A 20,097-nucleotide genomic window follows, 5' to 3' on the forward strand; every position below is an offset into this window, starting at 1 on the left:
GTTTGACGTGCCAGGTCACTCCCGTACCACGGCTCCGACGCTCAGTCTCAAACAACCACCCAAGTGGCTCCGCCGCCCATCTTCCTGTTCGTTTGGGTTCGGCGGGCAACTCGTCAGCGTTGGTAATTTACCTGCAGCCTCAGGGAAAAACCAGAGCAGCGTAGTGCACATCCGAAAAGTTATCACAGAAACAGATATTGTCGACCGGGCGCAAAAGTTACAACAAGCTGTGGATACCAATACCTTGAGCACATTCGCAGAAGAGCGGGTACGCTCGGAGAAAGCTGGTGAAGATGGCTGGAAGGCCCTCTTTAGTTTGTTCCGTGCGAATTCGAGGGACGAACTTGTCACGCTGTTAGGTTACTCTAAAGAGGAGATCAAGGGGCGTGTTGAGGAAGCGGTTGCGAAGCTGAAGGAGGTTGCACCATAGCGTGGATGAAGCTGGGGCGGACCTAGCGAAACCCCACGAGCCAGTGGTGTCCTTTGCAGAACCAGAAGCACAATACGATGGCAGTGAAGAGGATTTGTCGACAATGGGTGTTGAAAAGACGCCTTCGGAGGTAAGCGCCAGCGTTGCATCCGACGCCGTCCAGGTCACAGATGGTGAATCCACGACTACTGCTCCAAGTCTCTTTGGTGATGAAGGTGCCCTTGGTACACCCCAGATGGATACAGGTGCTGACTTCTTCAGCACAATCGGTGCTGCGCCCGAACTCGAAGTGCCTCATCATAACTATGGTCTTGATTCAAGTGTCGCTGCTACCATTGGGTCTGGTCCTTCGAGTGTAGCAAATAAGAACCTGAAGAACACGTTCAAGATCTACCCCTCTGACGAGAGTGAGATGGATGGGCTGGTGACGAAAGCACTGGTGCTTGGCGACTTCGAGTCTGCTGTTTCGTTGTGTCTTTCTGCCGAACGCTACGCGGACGCTATCCTACTCGCGATCAAGGGTGGCGAAGATCTTCTTCAACGCACCCAGAAGGCTTACTTCGAACGGCGTACCACCTCATATCCCTATCTTCGTTTATTCCAGAGCATCGTCATCAATGATCTCTCGGACATCGTACAGAATGCCGACCTGCGAGAATGGCAGGAGATATTTGTGGTGCTGTGCACCTTTGCGAGCCAGGAGGAGTTTTCGAACCTTGCGGAGCAACTTGGGAGTAGGCTGGAATTCCAGAGCAGTCTGATGCGTGAAGGCAGTGCAGACACATAGTGGATTATTAATTTCTAGCCCCTGGAGACCGGGCTCATATCCACGAGTCTGCGTTACCCATCCTCAATATCATTAACGAGCAACTCACACGGATGAAGCAGACGACGCAAGTACGTGATTGTCTTCTGTGATTGAAGCTCTTCTTTGACAATCTTCCATAGCCCCAACAAAGACGAATGCCCGATGACCTTCAGCGCCGGATCAATTCTCTATTCGATGCTTTGAATTGTGAAACATTATCCAAGCCTGTAGTTGACCAGTTGCTTGTTTTGGCCAGAGGTACGTGTTTCCGATCAATACGCTTGGGCAATCCTGATTCAAGGGTTGCTTGACAGCCATGGAGGCGCATGACCGAGATGCCGCATTGTCTATACATGTCGACCTTCTCACTCGTGGCTCGCAGACAGACGACATTGGCTTGTGGATGTCGGCGATCAAGCAGCTCATTATTCGCATGTAAAAGTCTGTTACGAGTCGGCTTGAAATGTGTTGTTTTACTATCCACAGGACTATTTAGATTGACGGTGTCGGAAATTGTTGATTCAGTAATGTTAAGTTTCCTGAGTGTTAGTGGTGATAAGTGGTATAGGTAACTCCGAGCTGGATGGTTTCTTATCCTTTTGCGCTGAAACTTGTGAACATTGCCCTTGCAAGTTGGAACCAAATCATCCGACATGCAACTGAGGCTTGGGCCAGACGCTGCAGTATGTCAGATAAGTTGTGCCTTTAAATCGGATGACTGTACGGCGGATAACCGGATATTATTGACTGCGAGTTCAACGTTCCACTCTGAACGTTGACTTCTGAGCCCCACTTGCTGTGCACCCTCTGTTACTTGTGACGTTCTAGCTGATAACACAGTCCGACCACCGACTGTTTCTGAAAACTGGAAATAGGGGAAATGCATCTTAATCAAAGATGACATTGACAGCGTCAATTTGGCGCTGGTCTGACAACCACTTATAATGTATTATTTAGTCCGGTTATTACTTGACTAGTTGGCAAAGACTTGATCATGTTCTGTCAACCTGACACTCGCATGACAACCAGTTATAATTGATTATCAAGTCTGACTATTATTCAACTGGTCGACATAGACTTGATCATCCTCTATCAGTCCGGCACTTCCCTGGCAATACATTATCGTATATTATCTAGGCTGACCAACACTTCGCTGACTGACTAAGATTTATCAACTCCGCCTAGTCATACCACCGACTCCCCAATTTCCTGATGCTGGTTCCAACGATCTCAGCTCCCTCCCATCTCAACTTCTGACGCACTTGGAGTGGTATCGTTGAACTCTCCTGAGCGCTCGCCAGTACCCAATCGCAGTGCCCCCGATAATCCATTGTCTGTTTTTTCCGATTTTAGGGAATCTTCACCTAGCTATCAGTCTACGCCTATCGACTCAGAAGACTCGGATATTGGTGCCAGCCGAGCACTGCGGTCTCTCCGTGTCAGCTCGCTTAAGGGAAGTCGTGAAAGTTCACCTTCTCTTGCTACAAAACGGTCTTGTCCACCTACTCGAAGTGCATCACCTCAGTTTAGTCGTCCCCCCTCTTCATCACGCAAACGCCCTGGCGGCAGTGCTCTTGACCAGACCTCTGCCACTGCAGAAAAAATGTCCCAAATGGCAGACTCTCTAATGAAGCACCTTGAGAGCAAACGTGAGGGTCGTGTCGAGCACGAAAGCTACAAACGTATGAAACTTCAGGGCGACATTTGGGCTCGTGATCTCAAGGCCCGCAGTGCTCGTGATGAGCGGGAGCATGTGATGCGTCTTGCGGAACAAGACCATCTCCACCAGCAGGAGAGGATGACTCAACAAATCGAGTTTGCAAGACTCGAGCTTGAGCTATCTCGTGCACGTCGAGAAGAGGAGGAGGCTCGGATTCGTCGTATTGCTATGGAGTGTGGTTCTAGTGCTGCCGTGGTCCGGTTCGGTCCGGTTCAGAGGGTCCTTGACAAGAACCAAGAACCGAACCATGGTTCGGTTCTTTAAAATTGTCGAACCCAGAACCAGACCATTGAGAACGGTTCTCAATGGTCCGGTCCGGTTCTTGTCTGGTCCGAACGCGAACCGAACCGAAAATTTTTCAAGCAATGGAAAAAACATTCACAAGACATCTACATGACATTGGGTAGCTAGTCTAACTGCATACCAACTGCATACCCTTCTGCCTCTACTGCTGCTGACACATGTCCATTCTTATAGGCTGCCTTCATCAATTGTAGCGCGGAGAAAGTGGATGATGCGAGTGCGTTGTGGCACAGAGTTGATGTGATGCCCGCGCTGGAGAAAGCGCGTTCAGAGGGAACAGAACTGCCTTGAATGGGCAGGTAATCACGCGCAACACGAGCTAGTGTTGGGTACTGCAGCGAATGTAACTAATCAAGAATGTAAGCGGGGAACAATGAATTTGAGGGCTGACTTACACCCCACCATGCCACAACATCATCAGTCTCCTCCAATGGTGAAGTAAGGTATGCAGAGAGCTCTTGATGAGGATCGCACGTGCGATGGTCTGTAGCTTGACGTTCCATGATAGCGTCGCGCATCCAGGAAGCACCATAACAAATCGAAGCTTTCATTGTTGATGACGTGGCCTCTGGCTCCTTGGGATGTGGTCCTGGGGCTGGAGGCGCTTGATAATATTTGTCAAACTAAGAATACATCTGGAGTTAGAGACCGGTAGGGTACTTAAGTTTGAATAGTACTCACCACTGCCTCAAAACGAGCCCTCCCGTTTGCGACCTTTGTCACAGTCCATCGCTGTTCGACGTATGCTAACTTATAGTTAGGGTCAAGAACTGTAACAAAATGAGACATGGACTTAAGCAAAAAAAAAAGATACTCACCTAGACAGATAAAGTAGACGTCTGAGTCACTAGCTTTCTGGTAGTACTTCTCGACGTTCTTGAGACCCTTCGTAATGGCGTCCGCGATGATTGCATATTCTGGATTTCCGGCCATTGCCCCCCACGTGCTAGCGAGACACTCTAGCGTGGGTATGGTCTGCCAGGCTGTTGGGTACGCGACCGAAGAGAACGATTGCTGTGCAGTCGCAGGTTCCTATAACAATAAGTAAATAAAATAAAAATGAATATACAAATAAATACCTTGAGGACATCATGCACTAGCCGTAGCTTTCTCCAGTCGGCTCGATCAAGCTTGAAGTCGCTATATGCCTTGTTGCGCAACTTTGGGACTTCGTGGCTTTCGTCGGCAAGCAGAGTAAAGCGGTTGACAGCCTGAAAGATGTTAGATACTAAACCAGTGATTGTATGTCTGACTTACCAGGCGAAGGGACAAGAAGCGCTCGAGGCACTTGAATAAGGACGCCCAGCGCGTTCTCACCCATGACAAAATCTCACGAACAGCAACACCTTCCTCCTCACATGATTTTTTGAAAAATGCTTGAGCTTGTGGTGATTTGCGGATCTAATTATTGATTGCGTCAATGAGAACTCAAAGACAAAAAAAGAGGACTTTACCTGTTCAATGAGTGCCAGTGCTTTTCCAACAGCATCGCCAACATCGAAACCGTCCTCCACAATAGCATCAGGGTCGTGTTCCAATGCCGCAAGTTGTGCAGTCAAGCTAGTGATGTCAGTTTCCTCATCATGATCAATAGCATGACGAATCTTGCGTAGTAATGTGGCCTGTGGGGTGGGTGCGACTCCATCAACAAAATGTCGCACCGCAAGATTCAAGATGTGCTCTTGACAGCGGATGCGGCGGGGACCTGGAAGCCAGTGGGTCCCATCCTCGTCTATGGCCTTTGCAACTTCATTCATAGTGGTATCATTATTTGAGGCATTGTCCGACGTCATCCATCCAACCTATGCAATCGAAGTCAATCCACAGCTGAAGCCAGACTCTGGAAAACATACCTTGTTGCGAATATTATACCTGTCTATTGTCCTAACGAGTATATTGCTGATATTGAGGCCGCTGTGGTTGCCTTCGATCCGCATGAAATCAAGTTGCTCATTTCTCAGCTCCCACTGCAGTGGTTTGCCGGCAGGGCTCCAAATATAATGACCAGTGACCGAAAAAAATGGTTCGCCGATTATCAATGTCCATGAGTCGAATGTCATGGACACCGCACTGTCAATATGCTGATGAAATATTTTAAGACTGATGCCATAATATAAGTAGGTCAAGACTCACCGCTAGACGCTCCTTGATGTTTTCAACCACGGTCATTGCTCGAGACTTGATAGTTTCCGTTAACTTGATGCGATGCGGAATGTCCTTTTCAGTCAGGGTGGGACGCGCATACTGTAATAAACGCCGAAACGCTGGCTTGTCAATTAATTGTATTGCCTGGTGTGATGTAAATAAATTGATGCAAATATATATATATATAAATGTACGTCGTCTTCCGTCACGATAAGTTCCATGATATATTCAAGGAACCCTTCCTTGGTGAACGCAGGTGGTTTGCAAACAAGCTTGCCATCGAGAGTTGTTTGCGATTGTGTCATGATGTTGTCTTCTCCAGGTGGGATCGCACGAGAGTGCATTGTGATGCCTGCGGCCTCACAACGCTCCTTGTAGACTTGAAAATGCGACTTCTTGTGGCGGACAATATGTGTGCGAAGTGTCGAAGTACCTCCACGAAAGGTGTGCTTCTGCACTGGTTCACCAGCGGACCTTGTTTGAAAGTTATTAAACAATATATCAAAAACAATATGGACCACTTACTTGCATAGTGTACACACCCACCCATCAGGTAAACAGGTAAATATAGTCCTAACGTCCGCTGTGCGTTCGCTTTTTGAAAGCTAAATACAGGTGTTAGTCGAGACTCAAGGAAGACAATAAACGAGTACATACAGTCGAAGCGGTGCACCTGTTCTCGGATTTAGATTCATCAACTTCATTGTCGTCCTCTGGTTGGGGGATCAGCTCGTCAGCAGACGACTCTCCCAGATCAGGTGTAGAGGGTATGTCTTCATCTTCGGAGTCAAGAGGGGATAAGATTCGCATGGTAGTTTTCTTGGGGGCTGGATGATCCGTAGCACTAGATAAAGCACGTTTCCTTCGGTTAGTTGACGAAGACAGACCGCAGGCATTGTCAGCATTGCGAATACGAGCTGATGGTTTTGAGGGCCGGCCAGAGCGCCTAGATCCAGCTGCAACTGTTGCTGGGGTGCATCCAGCCTTGAGCAGAACAGAGAAGGCGTCCTTTGCGGATGTAGTGGAAGAGGATGGCTGGGCAGAAGATGCGACCTGGGGCAATGGTACTTTATCATCAGGATCATTAAAAAAGGTAATTTCAGAAGCATCCTTGAGGGTGCCGTCAGCGTTCAGAGCACAGCAGTCTTCAGACATCGTCAGGCAAATAACTCACAGTTTTTTGGTCGGCACCCCGTTTTATGCATGGCACATAGCCTAACACCACAGAGCGACAATATCCAAGGAGATCTGTTAGAGTTGAGAACCGGTGGAGGATCATGACTATCCAGGAAGCATATAGACTAGAACAAGTAGATATCTGTGATATAGGTAAACATATGTCAGAGTCTTGAGAATAAATTGATTAGTACTTACCTTCAAAAAGGCTAACAGTAGCCTGATTAACAAATAATGCAAATCTCGAAGACGGTGTTTTGATGTCGACATGGACACCGATGTCGTCGTGGTTGGTGTCGAAGTCGAGGGAATTCGAAGGTCAAGGAACGGTTCGGGAAGGTTCGGGAAAGTCGAACCAGAACCGGACCACTAGTGAAGGTCCAGAACCCAGAACCACTTTCCGGTCCGGTTCTGGCTGGTGAGGGAACCATGGACCGAACCACAGAGAACTGGACCAAAAGTCCGGTTCGAACCGTGGTTCTGGACCGGACCGCGGCAGCACTACGTGGTTCTGATCAAAACTGAAGTAGGTCTGTACTGTGTCATCATGCGACTCGTTTTTAGGACTCGGAAATGCATGCCATTTTGTACTCGATCTCAAGCGTGACTACACACAGCAAACACTACAGGTTTGGGATAAGCGCTTTGAGCTCAAGCGCAAATTTCCCTCGTTGGGTACTAAAGAGGACGAAGAACTTCTACTTGACAAAGGTTAGGTGCTAAGGAGGATGAAGAACTTCTACTTGACAAACACATCTTTAATGTGTTGCGATTCGCTCCAATGAGGAAAGCAACCGCGCCTTTAACATGTTGCGAAAATCCTGCCCTGCAGTTCCAATGTAAGTCTGATCACCTACTGCACCACCCCCTTGCTGATCATCCTCTCCTGCATCACCATCAGCCCGCCTCAACCTCTGAGTTTGCTGATAGAAACAGACATTCGTGTCTTCATGGTGTGTTTTTTCTTCGATTTCGACGATTAGATTGTGCAGAACAAAGCACAAACGGATCCACATGTTTGCATAGTCGAGGTCCTTCTGACTTTGGATTGGGATGCGAAGCTCCCGCAGTGATTGGAACCGGCCCTTGATAGAGCCGAAAAAATGCTCTGAACGAACATGGACCTAGATGTTGGGTAAGTACTATGAATGTATATTGCCATTCATACTCACTGTTGATAGGTTATAGTTGAACGTCTTTTGGTCCAGCGTCAAACTCCCTCCCACTGGCCGTTTATATGGCGGCACACACCAGGTTCGCGCAGCGTACGCCGAATCTGCCCACAGCCACTCTCCTGCACCGAAAAACGACTCAGGATCCCGGGAAACTCTTGTCCGCGCAAATACGTTTGAGTCGTGGAGACTTCCAGGTACGCCAATGACATAGTCCACGATACGAAGATTATGAGGGAATATAACAACCTTTTTGATGGTAAGTCACCACGCTGCACATCGAACTGACACTTACCTGCGCTGTTAGAGAATAGTCTGAGTTCTTGTCGAAGAAACCCTCCCCATGCCAACCTGGCTTCTCGTGTAAGGGGGACGGAGTCCCATCTACAGAAAGAAAGCCTCCACGCCATTCATGACACGTCTTACTTTCGACGTAAGTTTTCGCCCGCTCTCGCTCAATTTGATCCTCGTGATCAAGCGGATCAAAATGAATGGCCCGGTCATGAAGTTGAAGGATTGCGATCATCACCCGTTTGTAGCAGTTGTAGACGGTCCCCACGGACACTCCAGCCCAGTCAGAGATGTCTTCAGTGGTTGCGGCATTGCCATAATGGCCAGCGCCGTTGAGAAAAATGGCGAGCTGTATTGGGACAGGGAGCTGGGGGTTATTCGAATTGTTGTAGAAGATGGCATGTCCTTGAATCAACTTCGTAAGTTCATCAAACACGTCCGCGTCAACACGGAGCTTGCGACGGAATTTTTCAGGTGAGAATAGAGCCCACTCCTCCAGCAAGTGTAGCTGAGGCGCGCGACTTAGAGACGGACGGACATCAAGGACTCGACATTTCTCTACCTCGTCATGCAGTGCAGTGATTGCATCGGCAAACTGAGTAAAGACTCGTTCGCACATATCTGGGATATCGCGCGATATGAATTCGGAGTACGCTGTGGAGAGTGACGTCAGAGAGTTGTTTGACAAGGCAGATGCGATCGACGACGTGGGGGACACTGGGGACGTTGGCCATGTTGGTGATGCGGACCGTATACTAATATCCGAGCCACTATGGCCATCGACAGCGTCGTCAGATTCCTTATCATCGTCTTCATCGTCGTCTTCATCTAGGGATTAGCATGGGTATCCTCAACCCACGTGGGTCGTGGGTGTGGGTACCTCTGGGGTATGGGTGGGGGTAGGCACTTAGGATACCCACACCCCTACCCACACCCACACAGTGGGTATGTAGGCAAAAAAATTATCTTTGCACTGTGATATGTGATTCAACTTTGTCAAATATGCTAGTAGTGGTCTCAGTGAATGGTATGCCTAGGTTGAATAGCCAACAACTTCATTTTCAATAATACTATCTTTGTCATCTATGTTGATTCCATCTATCATGTTACATGTAGAATGTGGGTCCAAACGAGCTACATTACATCATACCACATGACCATGCTTTAGTCATACATGCAAACTCTGACTCCGAACTCTAACTCTAAACTCTAAATCAAGAACACACCCTACTGTCATGCAGCCAAACCCCTTCCATTCTGCCGCTAAACGGATTACCAAACTAACTGGGAAAGCCAAGGCTGCACTTGACGAGAAGCAGCTGATGGACTATGAGTGGAAGATTGTTGGTCAGCTGCGGGATGTGCTGAAGGTGCGTGGAGTATTTGTAAGCAATGTACACGCTGAAACCTGAAACTTACCCCAGATTCTGAAAGATGCCACCATGTTTTTTTCACGCGCTGTCCCCAATCTTGCCACCGTAATACCAGCCATGGATCTAATGGATGAAAAACTAACTACATACTCTCTTGACGACAAATACCTTCCTGCGATTCGTGCCGCTGTGGGACTGGCCAAAAAAACATTAAATCGCTACTATCAATTGACGGACCACTCTGATGTGTACCGTATTGCGATGAGTAAGTCAATTGATACTACTGTTCATTTTCTAACCTTTGTTTTCACAATAGTACTTCACCCACGTCATAAACTTGTGTATTTCAAGGTGGCGAATTGGGAGAATGAGTGGATTGATGCCGCCGAGAAGCTGCTGAGGGATGAGTTCGAGCGGTTGTACTTAGACTCCTCCCTGGTTGAATCCAACAATGACAGCATGGTCATTCCATCAGCCACATCAGTGAGTTTTGTGGTATCTCCCAACCATGCGCTGTACTAACACAAATATCAGGACAACATATTTGATAACATGCCAGCCCTCGCTGCCCCAAAAAATTCCGACCTTGGTAGTGAAATTGACCGATACCTCAATGCAGGCATCGAAGATGTACCCAATGCCCTTGCTTGGTGGCACAACCGGCGCACATTATACCCTCACCTGTCTCGTATGGCTTTAGATTACCTCACTATACCTGGTACGTGCAGCTTTCTCACTCGTTTCGAATGATTTCTAACACTGATCACAGCTACTTCGGTGGATGTTGAACAGCTCTTCAGCCGTGGCCGCCTTGTCCTATCACATGTCCATTCTCGCTTAAATGTGCAGTCCACTCGCGCCCTCTTGTGCTTGAGCTACTGGAGCCGGCTGGGTTTGGTGAAGAACGAAGATGTTTTAGCTGTTAGCAACCTCACGGATGTTGTAGGTGACGAGGAGCTAGAACTTGAGGAAGGATGGGACCAAATACAGTTAGGGTAGCTACAATTGCTGTTTTCGTAGTACTAATTCAATGTCACCCGCGGGTGTACCCTCCATGGGTACGGGTATGGGTGTCTATCTTCGGTACCCACATGAAAACCCACACCCCTGGTACGGGTGTGGGTATATTGATGGGTGTGGGTGCGGGTGTCAATGCATATACCCCGGGGTATACCCGTGCTAATCCCTATCTTCATCTAGTAGCTGATCTATCATAAACTCGATTAGTTCCATATATTGCGCGATGGTAAGGTCATTTCTGGTTTGTTTGAGGCTGCGAAGCAGCTTCTTTCGATCTGATTCACGGGGCATATTGATGGAGCTGCAGAACGCTATAGCAGATGGTACAGCTTGAAAGCTTAGGGTTTGTTTGTCAGCGTCGGAGCTTCAATACTACCGGCAACGCGCAAATTTCTGACCTTCCAAAATTCTACGAAGTCAACTTTGAGAACCGCTTATATTAGTAACTTCTTCTCACGCTCATCAGTCCGGTGTGGTTGGTGTGCGTAACCCTGTTTGGTTTCTCCTTCGTCACTCTCTGTCACGACGACGGTCACCTTCGCTGAAGGCGCCGTAACAAGCGTCACATCCAAGGCTCAGTCACATCCGGACAATGCATGCTATGGACCCAGGGGCTCATCATAATCCATCACAGAGCACCCTCTCACCAGTTTCATCTGCCCGTAGACGTTCGCGAGAAAATGAGACGCCCCAACAAAGGCAAAAACGAGAGAAGGCTGCGGAGCGGCAGCGCAGGAAACGCGAGCGTGATCGTACTGTCAATAACATCAATGCAATAATGGCATTTACACAACCCACGGATGCCCAGGCTCTTCCCCAGCCTCAGCCATCTCAACCACCCACTCCGACTTTTACCGGTCAAGAAATGACGCCTGAGGAACTTTCTAGGCGCGAAAGAGTCAGGGCCGCCGCCCGAGAACGGCAACGTAAACACCGGAGTCTTGTTAAGCAGCGGAAGATGCGGGAACTGGGACTGGATATGCCCAATGATATGATGCAGGGGATGGAAGAGTACAGAGTAAACGGAGACGGCCAGTATCAACAGGTTCTTCCCCATGAGATGCCACACCAGCCGCATCCAATGAACCCGCAAGACCCGTCCTTCCCTCAAGCACCGCCTCCACAACTTACCGGCGGACAAAATTTTGCTTCGACGTTACTCCTATCTTTTTCATGCGCGCCCCTTCTTAAACAACACCTTCTAAGGACGTTGGCGATCACGAGCGAGGAACTTGCTTCCTTGGAACCAGTCATAGCAGAAGCCTTTGATCAATGGGATCATCAAGTACGAACCACTGTATTTTATAACTGCCAAAATAACTCACCCGATACTAGCGTCGTATGCACTATGCCCAACAAGCTGCAGCCAAAGCTGCAGACGGCTCTATTCCTGGACCATCGGGTGCCCCATTTCCAAATGTTGATATGGCCGACCCTGCTAGCAGTGGGTTTGGGGAACCTCCTCAGCCCCACCCCAGTGAGTTCCGTGCTCGATTCCATCGCCCTTTAGTGGCACCGTCCCCTTTCCGCAATTTTAATCCAGATACTTCTACAACTGCCACGACTTCCACGCCGACTTCAACCACGACGTCTGGACCTCCGTCAGACCCAATAGATCCAGCTCTTAGCGCCGTGGTGACACCTGCTGACACCAGACAAAAGAGTGTGACATCTGTGGATCCAGACTTTGGACAGGCTAAAGGAGAGGCGGAAGGGGTGGCAGGAAGGTTGGAGAGGTCGTGATCACATACACATCACGTAGCGCATGTAGCCTTTTATTGCATTTCCTATCCCTCACATACTTATACTAGCATCGCACCATAACTGTAGGTTAGTGTACAGGCCTCTTTGAGGCTGTAGTATCCTTGTCTCGGTGCCTGACGGTATTATGCGTGTCTCCATAATTCGGAGAGCACACTTATTTAAAAGTTTAAGCGGTCTGTCCTCAAGTTCAAGTTCCCGCCGGTATCATGAAAGGATATAGTTTTTTGGTTTCAAACTGTAGAAAAACCACCGGTAAATATACGACAGCTCTAGAATGCACCGATGGTCACGAGTTCGAATCGTGGTATGAAGGAAGATGTTCAAAGCTATACGATTCATACTATGGCCTTCAACACGATGAGTGCCGCACTCAGGCCTCGGACTTACCTAGAACATATTTTGCAATTTGTTGAAACGCATGATTGATGTCCTCAATTACAATTACTTCAGCGCTTCCGAAGTTCCGAAGCCTATGGTGGAGAAGCCAACTTGTGGACAGATGACATCAGCAGTGCTCTGAGGGCCCATGAAACATTGGGACATCAACTTTGCAGCGTTCAGCACCGCAAACTTCGACATTAAATCATACGATGATCTGTTTGGTCACTAAAATCAATGATTATTGATTCAATGGAGATCGACTTGAAACTCACAGATGATTATACCCTTCAGGTCGATACTCTTTGCTCTACAGTTGCAACCTGCGACCAATGAACTGTCAAGCGCAAATGCAGATCGCCTCTCCCATCCTGTAGATAGTTAATGTGCCCCTGGCGGGACTGCCACTTGACTTGTCAGTGTCATGCCGCCAAAGTAGGAAGGTCGTGTTGAACCGATTGAAGCTCCGACTCAAAAAGGCCGAGTTCGAGCGGCGGTGATACGAAATACACAGAAAGCAATTCTTGCAATTCTAGCCTTTGACAACAACCATGGCACTGAGCTTTATAGGGTATGTAGATTCATACTCATTTCGCAATTGGTTCTGATCACTACTGCTCAGAAAACCAATTTCTCTCATATCTCACTCTGATGTACGGTATCGAGGAATACTGGCGGGTATTGACCCCGCTGCTTCCACGATCCAACTCTCAAATGGTGAGATTCGCTTTCTGCAGTTGTTCAGTTGGTCTTATATGGTTTCTAGTGTTTTCTATGGGTACAGAGTCGAGAAGGTGAGCCATTGTTCTTGTTCTGACACCGCCATTTTCTGCCTCGCCTTCTCCTCACGACGCGTAATCTGACATCAAACTCGCGTCAGGCCACCCTCAGAATTCATTCCTCCCGTCCAAGAACCATACCAATACATAATTTTCCGCGCGTCTGAGGTCAAAGATCTTGCAGTTGATGAACCAGCTCCTCCGAGTCTTCGTAGTGTTCACGACGATCCTGCGGTGCTGGGGGTGAGTGATTTTTCCCTACCTGAACACACCATAATAATCTAGTATGGTAGGCGTCTGCTCCAGGAACTCAACCCCAGTACGGTGCATACGGTCCTCAATACCAACAGCCTGTCGTAGCCCAGCCCCCACCACCACAAGCTCAGGCTCCTGCCTATCCTCAGCCTGTGCCGGTGCAAGATGCGCCAGCTCCCCCGACGGTCCCAGTCGTGCAAACGACCGATGCCCCAGGTCCTAGCACTGGCCCGAGTCGTGTCAGTTCGGTACACACTGCCGCTGCATCAATGGAAACAGTTCAACGCGCTTTGGGAGACTTGCGTGGATCCGGAAATACGGCGCCCGCGCATGGAGGTCGTGGTGGCCGACGTGGTGGTCATCACGGTCACGGTGGAGAGACAAAAGATATTAAGGTGCCTTCAACGGATTTCGATTTCCAGAGCTCGAACGCTCGGTTCGACAAGACGGCGGTTGCACCAAAGAAGAAGGATAGCGATACTGAGAATGGCGTTTCGTCCGACCGTGACTCGCCGACGGACAAAAAGGATGAGAAAGACGACCTGGCTTATAACCCAACGAAATCATTTTTCGATTCTTTATCATCTTCAACTCAAGCTGCTCCGCCACCAACACGAGGCACCGGTGGACGGCGAGGTGGTGGAGGCAGGAACCGTAGGGAGGAAGAAAGAGAGCGTAACGTGGCTACATTTGGTGAGCCTGGGGGCGTAGGACTGATGGGTCCGGGCGCTTATGTCGGAGGTTGGGGTGGATATGGACGACGAGGGGGACGTCCAAGGGGGCGTGGTGCGCCTCCTGTCGGGGGCCGTTAGCTTCCCATAATTCTTACTTGCACCAGTCGTCTGTTCATCTTTGCTGTTTCAGGCTAGTAATCACCAGTATCAGTATGGAGCCCATACTCGATTCGTGTCGGCGCTATGTACCTCTAAAGGGGTTCGCATGTACTTTCGCTAATACGTCATGCAACATTCATCTCGTTGCAGAATTCGGACTTGCAAGATTGTCTTGTCCCAGACTCCCAATTTCAAGAGTCAACTTACTTTCTAACAAATGTTAAAATCAACTCGAAAGTACCTCACTGCAGTATTGGCCTCGCACGCGACGGAGTAGTAAAATGAGTGAATTTATAGGTATTCGAGTGATGTTTGACTGTCGAATTCGGCTCTCCATCTTTCAACTGTCGATCTTTACATCCTGCCCATAACTCTTGACACCAATCCCGCTCCTTTCTGGGACCCGCACCCTACTCTTTTTTGGAACAGCGCATCAAGACTGGAAGGCATATCAGCGCAACGTTGGCTCTGGGATGATCACGAGTCTAGGAGCTGCAGGTTTAAATGCTGATGGGACATTTATACGGAAACGAGAGTTTAGAACGACAGAGTTAACAGCGTCTTGGTCAATGGTGTTGACTTCTCCGGCAGGTTCCGGATCGGCACCTTGCTCATCTCCTCGCGCTTGCTAGACTCATCACCCTCTGTAGGTAGAGTAGGTGCGGTAGGTGCGGGAGGACAGCGCCACGAGTGCGGTGAAAGAGTGTGAGAGCTGCATATTGAGATCGACAAGAATGTCGGATCCGGTCAGTCATAAGAACTATTATATCGTTCCCAACCACCCGACAAAAACACGAGTACTTCGGTCTAGAGATAATTGCAGGTTCGTGGCTCGTTACTCTCGTATTTGGCTGCCAGTGATGCTGTGATTCTATAACTCCTTGAGGTCTAATATAATTGATGCGGGCTTGTGTTTCAAGAACATTCTGTACATGGCGAGCGCCTATCTACTTCGGAATACCAACAGGCAAAACGCTCGATAAATTGCCAGACTTGCCTCGAAAAGGAAGTCCGATCACGGGTTCGACACTCCCGGGATGTTTCAGCCAGCTTACTATCTTATTTAGGGAAACGACTCGTAATCCATATTACAGTAACTGTATTAGCCTGCAACGTGCATACACATTCATGACTGTGAGTATCTTTTTGCAGTTGTACACAAAGATATCCGCTTTTAAAATGTCTGGTTTCCAGACTCAGCGAACTGCACTATACCTGCCATGAGTGCCTCACACCACCGCACATCGTCGTTGGCATCATACGACTCGGCACGTGTTAAAGTCGACACAGCCAGTGCACAAGGTCATGAAGGAGTAAGCCAATTGTGATTCATGATTGCCACCGATACTAGTTCACCTGACGGTAGTCGCGAAGATTCGACAAGATCCTGACCGGTTTCGGCGGAGTCGTAGTATGTTCCGCTCGAGTCGCTGATGGTATTTTTACAGAGCCATCATTTTATCCCCAACTGTGCAAGTGGAATAATGCGTAATAGGATATGACACTACCTGTCTCTTCCTGTTCGTCGAGTTGGTGCAGGGAACCTTATTTAAAACAACTTAAATGCACTTTCGATGAGGTCCATCCTAACTCCTCCAATCGATCATGCTACAGCTCCCTGACCTGCGCATTTCTGATAACATGTCGCTCACCCTCGGTGTTGCGGCTTGTGTTGGAGTAATAGGAACGATTGTTTGGGTTTACCTTCGTAAATCAGATAGCCGCCTTCCTCTCCCACCTTCTCCTCCAACTTGGAGAGTTCGGGGACACTTCCTGCTCCCTCACGAGTGAAGTTTCATATCTGCAACCTCATCTATAGGATCTAATTATATCACATTTCTGATCAGGCCATTTCTTACTGTGGCGCGGTGGATTGACGAGTATGGCCCTCTGATCACTATCCGCTCAGGAATGCAGAACATGGTGATCATCGGCCGCTACAAAGTTAGTCCCTTTATGATAAGTTAGTATCTCCAAACTCAACATTCCCTGACAGGCCGCAGTGGATATAATGGAGAAGCAGGGTAGAACGCTAGCTGATCGACCTCGCGCGGTTGCTGGTGGAGAAATTATTACACGCGGACTGGACCTCGCTTTCTGCCATGTTGGGGACAGGCTCCGTCGGCTGCGTAGGTTTGTCGTCGCGATACTGTAAAGGCTCAAACCGCTCTCATGTTACTTCTCGATGCGATGCAGAGTACTCCATACGCATCTCCAGCCCAAATCAGCCGAGATGTATCAACCTCTGCAGATGTCGCAAGCGGGAGCCGTAATCCTCAACATTCTTGACGATCCAAGCAACTTTCAGAACCATGCGATAACGTAAGCGGCTTCCTGTGGCGCCGGGGTCTCGTAGTATGTGACTTACAGGCTCTTGGAAGTTATGCCGCAGCGACGATCCTGAAAGTTGCATATGGGAAGACCTCGCCGACATCGGCAGCTGACCCCGAAGTTAGGGAGGCTCGCCGCCTCATGTCCCGACTTCGTGTAGTCATGCGCCCCGGTGCTTACTGGGTAGAATCGATACCGTGGCTCAAATACCTTCCTTGGTATGCGCCAGAATTAAGAGATGACTTTAAGAGGGTTAGGAAACTCCACACAGACCAGCTGACTCGTGTAAAACTGCACATGGTAGGCATTGCCTTGTCTATCTTGACATGAGGTCTGAGTTGTTGTTCCACAGCAGAGGAATGAGGATATTGGCCCTTCGTTTTCGAGATACATTCTAGAAAATGGCCATCTCTACGACTTGACAGAGATGGAGATGGCATATCTTTGTGGCTCCTTTTTTGGAGCTGGAACCGAAACAGTAAGGTGTCTTTCTGTTTTTTTTACGATTGTATACACTGAGGTGGGGTGATAGACTGCTACAGCGATATGCACGGTGCTAATGGCAGCTGCACATTTCCCTGAAGAGCAAGCCAAAGTACAGGCCGAGCTTGATGCAGTCATCGGACGAGAGCGAGGTAGCTTGATTGTATATTGTAGTTCTGTCAAATCATTCATTTTGCACCAAAGCACCGACTTTCGCCGATAAACCATCCCTTCCTCATCTGGAGGCCTTTATCTCTGAGGTTTCGAGATGGAGACCGTTGGCTCCTTTTGGTGAGTTTCTGGATGGTCGGTCCTGTGCTGACGTTCACACAGTCCATCCCACAGGATTCCCTCACCGAACTACTGAAGACGTCATTTGGGCAAGTGCTTTTGAATCATTTGCCGTGAGAGGATAATATCACATCTGTCGGCAGGAAAACTATTGCATTCCCGCTGGAACTACGGTGTTCGGAAACCACTGGTAAGTCTATATCCTTCAAGGTATGACATATCCAATTGTCACCGCCTCAGGGCCATCTCTCGAGATCCAGAAGTATATCCCGAGCCTGGTGCGTTCAAGCCCCAGCGCTGGATTGACGAGCAAGGTCGCTTGAGAGACGATCTCACATTCTTTGTATATGGGTTTGGTCGGCGGTAAGTACTGTCTTGTGGGATGCACTTTCTTTGATCGTCCTTCCTTCCAGGGTATGCCCAGGTCAACACGTTGCGAACAGGTCATTCTTTCCACCCACATAATTTCCTGAATCACATCTGATATGTTACAGATCGGTGTTCATAAATTCGCTTCTTATTCTTTGGGCCTTTCAGCTCAGTCTGGATCCTACGAAGCCACAGGATGACATGGGGTTCACAAACACATCTATGCCAAACGTCCCATGCGCTATTGAATTTCAGGCGAGGGTTCCAGAAGTGGAGCTTAGGCGTATGATGCAGAACTATCCTGGGGCTGGGTGAGAAGCCTTGACGCCTGGGTTGGATTGTCACTATCGGACCGGGGACAAATCATCATATCGTTATCACACTTCAATTTGGCTCCAAGTTTGACTTGTAACTTTTTCGCGAATTTATTTGTTAACGTCCGGCTCACTTTGAGTATCCTCATCCAAGTCGATTTCTATTGGGGCATGTGCTGCACTGTGTGACCCTTTGATATTGTTTTTTTTTGGTTATTGTACCAGTGAAATATAGATTTTGAAAGGGTCAGTCACTCCGTGTCATACGCAAATTATATTTTGTACTCAAGTTGAAGCCTACGACAACAATAATCGAAGCAGATTCTCCATCCTCCGCTTTGCACCGTAGGGGGTTAGGGTTAAGTTTACAAACCTCTGGCGGTGCCCCATACTTGATTCGTGTCGGCGCCATGTACTCTCTAAAGGGGTTCGCATGTACTTTCGCTAATACGTCATGCAACATTAATTATCTCGTTGCAGAATTCGGGCTTGCAAGATTTTCTTGTCCCAGACTCCCAATTTCAAGAGTCAACTTACATTCTAACAAATGTTAAAATCAACTCGAAAGTACCTCAGTATTGGCCTCACACGCGACAGGGTGATTTCTTTTTTAGAACAGCGCATCAAGACTAAAAGGCATATCAGTGCGACGTTGACTCTGGGATGATGACGAGCCTAGGAGTTGCAGGTTTAAATGCTGATAGGTCATTTGTATGGAAACGAGGGTTGCACGGTATTAGTGAAAGGAAGATAAAGAACGAATGTAACGAGATGTTATGCTAACGAGGGTAAGGGAATGAATAGCAACAACTTGTCCTGTATGAAAAGCTCGAATTTCAAATAACAGCGTCTCGCTTAGTTGGACGTGTGGTGTTGCCTCTCCGGCAGGCTCCGAATCGGCACCTTGCTCATCTCCTCGCGCTTGCTAGACTCGTCACCCCCTGTAGGTACGGGAGGACAGCGCTTGCTAAACTCATCAGGTGATGTAGGTAGAGTAGATGCGGAACAAGCGATGTCATCAAGCTCCGCGCGCTTGATAGGTAGGTGTGTTAGGTGAGTCGGGCGCGCCGGGAGCGCCAACTGGGTCGTTGACTGGGAAGACGACTGGGACGTGGACTGGGACGTTGACATTGAGTGGGACGACTGGGTCGTTGACTGGGACGACGACTGGGATGACGACTGGGACGTTAAGCTGGTCAAGTTCTGCGCGCTTGTCAAATCCATCAGGGGAGTCCTCGGGCGAATCCGAGTCAGCGTTGGGCATCATAAGTGGGGTGAGTGGGCTAGGACTACCGACAACCCTAGTGTTTTGATCGAGGTTAGAGGTAAGCACCCCGCGCCTAGCCAACGCTACATCGCATATCAGCATCAATCTGACTATGTCGAGCAAAACATGAATCCTCACATGTCGTCAACAAATGCGGTGCTGGATATGTTGCAGTAATGACGACAAAGGCCATGAGTGCCGTGAAAGAGTGTGAGAGCTGCATGTTGAGATCGACAAGAGTGACTAGTATCAATGTCGGAACCCGTCAGTCATAAGAACTGTTATACCGTTCCCAACTACCCGACAAAAAACAGGAGTACTTCGGTCTAGAGATGATTTCGGGTCCGTGTCTCGTTACTCTCGTATCTGGTTGCCAGTGATGCTGTGACTCTATGACTCCTTGAGGTCTCTTTGTCACTAGTAGTACTGACGTAAACGGTGATGCGTTCAGGGACTACCCCAGGCCTGTTGGGAACCGATCTACTTCGGGGCACTATATACTCAACTAGACACTGGCCCAGACATTTCTTGACTATAGCTGTGTTGCCAACAATTCAATCACACTACTACCAGCTGCAGCAGCGCTAGTGCGTTG

General features: G+C 48.7%; 9 protein-coding genes across 9 annotated transcripts; 7 read left to right on the forward strand and 2 right to left on the reverse strand.

Annotated features, from left to right (window-relative positions):
- Positions 1-16: 16 nt before the first annotated feature.
- Positions 17-430, forward strand: F5147DRAFT_780106 (uncharacterized protein; the record flags this gene model as incomplete). Its single annotated transcript, XM_041442408.1, has 1 exon — positions 17-430. A coding segment is annotated over one exon (414 nt), but the record flags the coding sequence as incomplete, so codon positions are not given.
- A 232-nt stretch (positions 431-662) lies between these two features.
- F5147DRAFT_531993 (uncharacterized protein) lies at positions 663-1,196 on the forward strand (the record flags this gene model as incomplete). Its single annotated transcript, XM_041430097.1, has 1 exon — positions 663-1,196. A coding segment is annotated over one exon (534 nt), but the record flags the coding sequence as incomplete, so codon positions are not given.
- Positions 1,197-6,620: 5,424 nt separating this feature from the next.
- F5147DRAFT_724040 (uncharacterized protein) lies at positions 6,621-7,091 on the reverse strand (the record flags this gene model as incomplete). The annotated part of the gene is made up of 3 exons (XM_041439014.1): positions 6,621-6,724; positions 6,770-6,824; positions 6,859-7,091. Coding segments are annotated over 2 exons (288 nt in total), but the record flags the coding sequence as incomplete, so codon positions are not given.
- Positions 7,092-9,331: 2,240 nt separating this feature from the next.
- On the forward strand, positions 9,332-9,805 carry F5147DRAFT_527212 (uncharacterized protein; the record flags this gene model as incomplete). Its single annotated transcript, XM_041430016.1, has 3 exons — positions 9,332-9,415; positions 9,470-9,683; positions 9,735-9,805. Coding segments are annotated over 3 exons (369 nt in total), but the record flags the coding sequence as incomplete, so codon positions are not given.
- A 381-nt stretch (positions 9,806-10,186) lies between these two features.
- On the forward strand, positions 10,187-10,417 carry F5147DRAFT_586493 (uncharacterized protein; the record flags this gene model as incomplete). Its single annotated transcript, XM_041431930.1, has 1 exon — positions 10,187-10,417. A coding segment is annotated over one exon (231 nt), but the record flags the coding sequence as incomplete, so codon positions are not given.
- A 454-nt stretch (positions 10,418-10,871) lies between these two features.
- On the forward strand, positions 10,872-12,387 carry F5147DRAFT_840872 (uncharacterized protein). The gene is made up of 2 exons (XM_041444330.1): positions 10,872-11,723; positions 11,774-12,387. Exons 1-2 carry the CDS (start codon positions 11,031-11,033, stop codon positions 12,179-12,181), a joined length of 1,101 nt encoding a protein of 366 aa, XP_041286385.1. The 5' UTR covers positions 10,872-11,030; the 3' UTR covers positions 12,182-12,387.
- A 677-nt stretch (positions 12,388-13,064) lies between these two features.
- On the forward strand, positions 13,065-14,754 carry F5147DRAFT_724043 (Scd6-like Sm domain-containing protein). The gene is made up of 5 exons (XM_041439015.1): positions 13,065-13,151; positions 13,203-13,297; positions 13,347-13,374; positions 13,461-13,602; positions 13,653-14,754. Exons 1-5 carry the CDS (start codon positions 13,132-13,134, stop codon positions 14,424-14,426), a joined length of 1,059 nt encoding a protein of 352 aa, XP_041286386.1. The 5' UTR covers positions 13,065-13,131; the 3' UTR covers positions 14,427-14,754.
- Positions 14,755-15,888: 1,134 nt separating this feature from the next.
- F5147DRAFT_441815 (cytochrome P450) lies at positions 15,889-18,417 on the forward strand. Its single transcript, XM_041429888.1, has 12 exons — positions 15,889-16,234; positions 16,295-16,391; positions 16,444-16,580; positions 16,644-16,769; positions 16,829-17,078; positions 17,131-17,256; positions 17,311-17,413; positions 17,466-17,641; positions 17,696-17,742; positions 17,793-17,915; positions 17,966-17,995; positions 18,047-18,417. Exons 1-12 carry the CDS (start codon positions 16,053-16,055, stop codon positions 18,234-18,236), a joined length of 1,587 nt encoding a protein of 528 aa, XP_041286387.1. The 5' UTR covers positions 15,889-16,052; the 3' UTR covers positions 18,237-18,417.
- Positions 18,418-18,807: 390 nt separating this feature from the next.
- Positions 18,808-20,081, reverse strand: F5147DRAFT_724069 (uncharacterized protein). Its single transcript, XM_041439016.1, has 2 exons — positions 19,641-20,081; positions 18,808-19,585 (listed from the first exon to the last, which is right to left on the reverse strand). The coding sequence occupies exons 1-2, from the start codon at positions 19,723-19,725 to the stop codon at positions 19,254-19,256; spliced, it is 417 nt and encodes a 138-aa protein (XP_041286388.1). The 5' UTR covers positions 19,726-20,081; the 3' UTR covers positions 18,808-19,253.
- Between the last annotated feature and the right edge of the window lie 16 nt (positions 20,082-20,097).

Source organism: Suillus discolor (genome assembly GCF_016758755.1).
Source record: "Suillus discolor strain FC423 chromosome Unknown F5147scaffold_99, whole genome shotgun sequence".
Classification (NCBI taxonomy): domain Eukaryota; kingdom Fungi; phylum Basidiomycota; class Agaricomycetes; order Boletales; family Suillaceae; genus Suillus; species Suillus discolor.

Excerpts from the sequence above, each read along its gene's own strand:
- F5147DRAFT_840872 (XM_041444330.1), top strand. The coding sequence starts at position 11,031 with ATGCATGCTATGGACCCAGGGGCTCATCATAATCCATCACAGAGCACC. Across the intron at positions 11,724-11,773 it reads TTGATCAATGGGATCATCAA|CGTCGTATGCACTATGCCCA; the intron begins GTACGAACCACT and ends ACCCGATACTAG.
- F5147DRAFT_724043 (XM_041439015.1), top strand. The coding sequence starts at position 13,132 with ATGGCACTGAGCTTTATAGG. Across the intron at positions 13,152-13,202 it reads ATGGCACTGAGCTTTATAGG|AAAACCAATTTCTCTCATAT; the intron begins GTATGTAGATTC and ends ACTACTGCTCAG. Across the intron at positions 13,603-13,652 it reads ACGATCCTGCGGTGCTGGGG|GCGTCTGCTCCAGGAACTCA; the intron begins GTGAGTGATTTT and ends CTAGTATGGTAG.
- F5147DRAFT_441815 (XM_041429888.1), top strand. The coding sequence starts at position 16,053 with ATGCTACAGCTCCCTGACCTGCGCATTTCTGATAACATGTCGCTCACC. Across the intron at positions 16,392-16,443 it reads TGATCATCGGCCGCTACAAA|GCCGCAGTGGATATAATGGA; the intron begins GTTAGTCCCTTT and ends ATTCCCTGACAG. Across the intron at positions 17,642-17,695 it reads CTACTGAAGACGTCATTTGG|GAAAACTATTGCATTCCCGC; the intron begins GCAAGTGCTTTT and ends ATCTGTCGGCAG.
- F5147DRAFT_724069 (XM_041439016.1), bottom strand. The coding sequence starts at position 19,725 with ATGCAGCTCTCACACTCTTTCACGGCACTCATGGCCTTTGTCGTCATT. Across the intron at positions 19,586-19,640 it reads ACCGCATTTGTTGACGACAT|CGTTGGCTAGGCGCGGGGTG; the intron begins GTGAGGATTCAT and ends TATGCGATGTAG.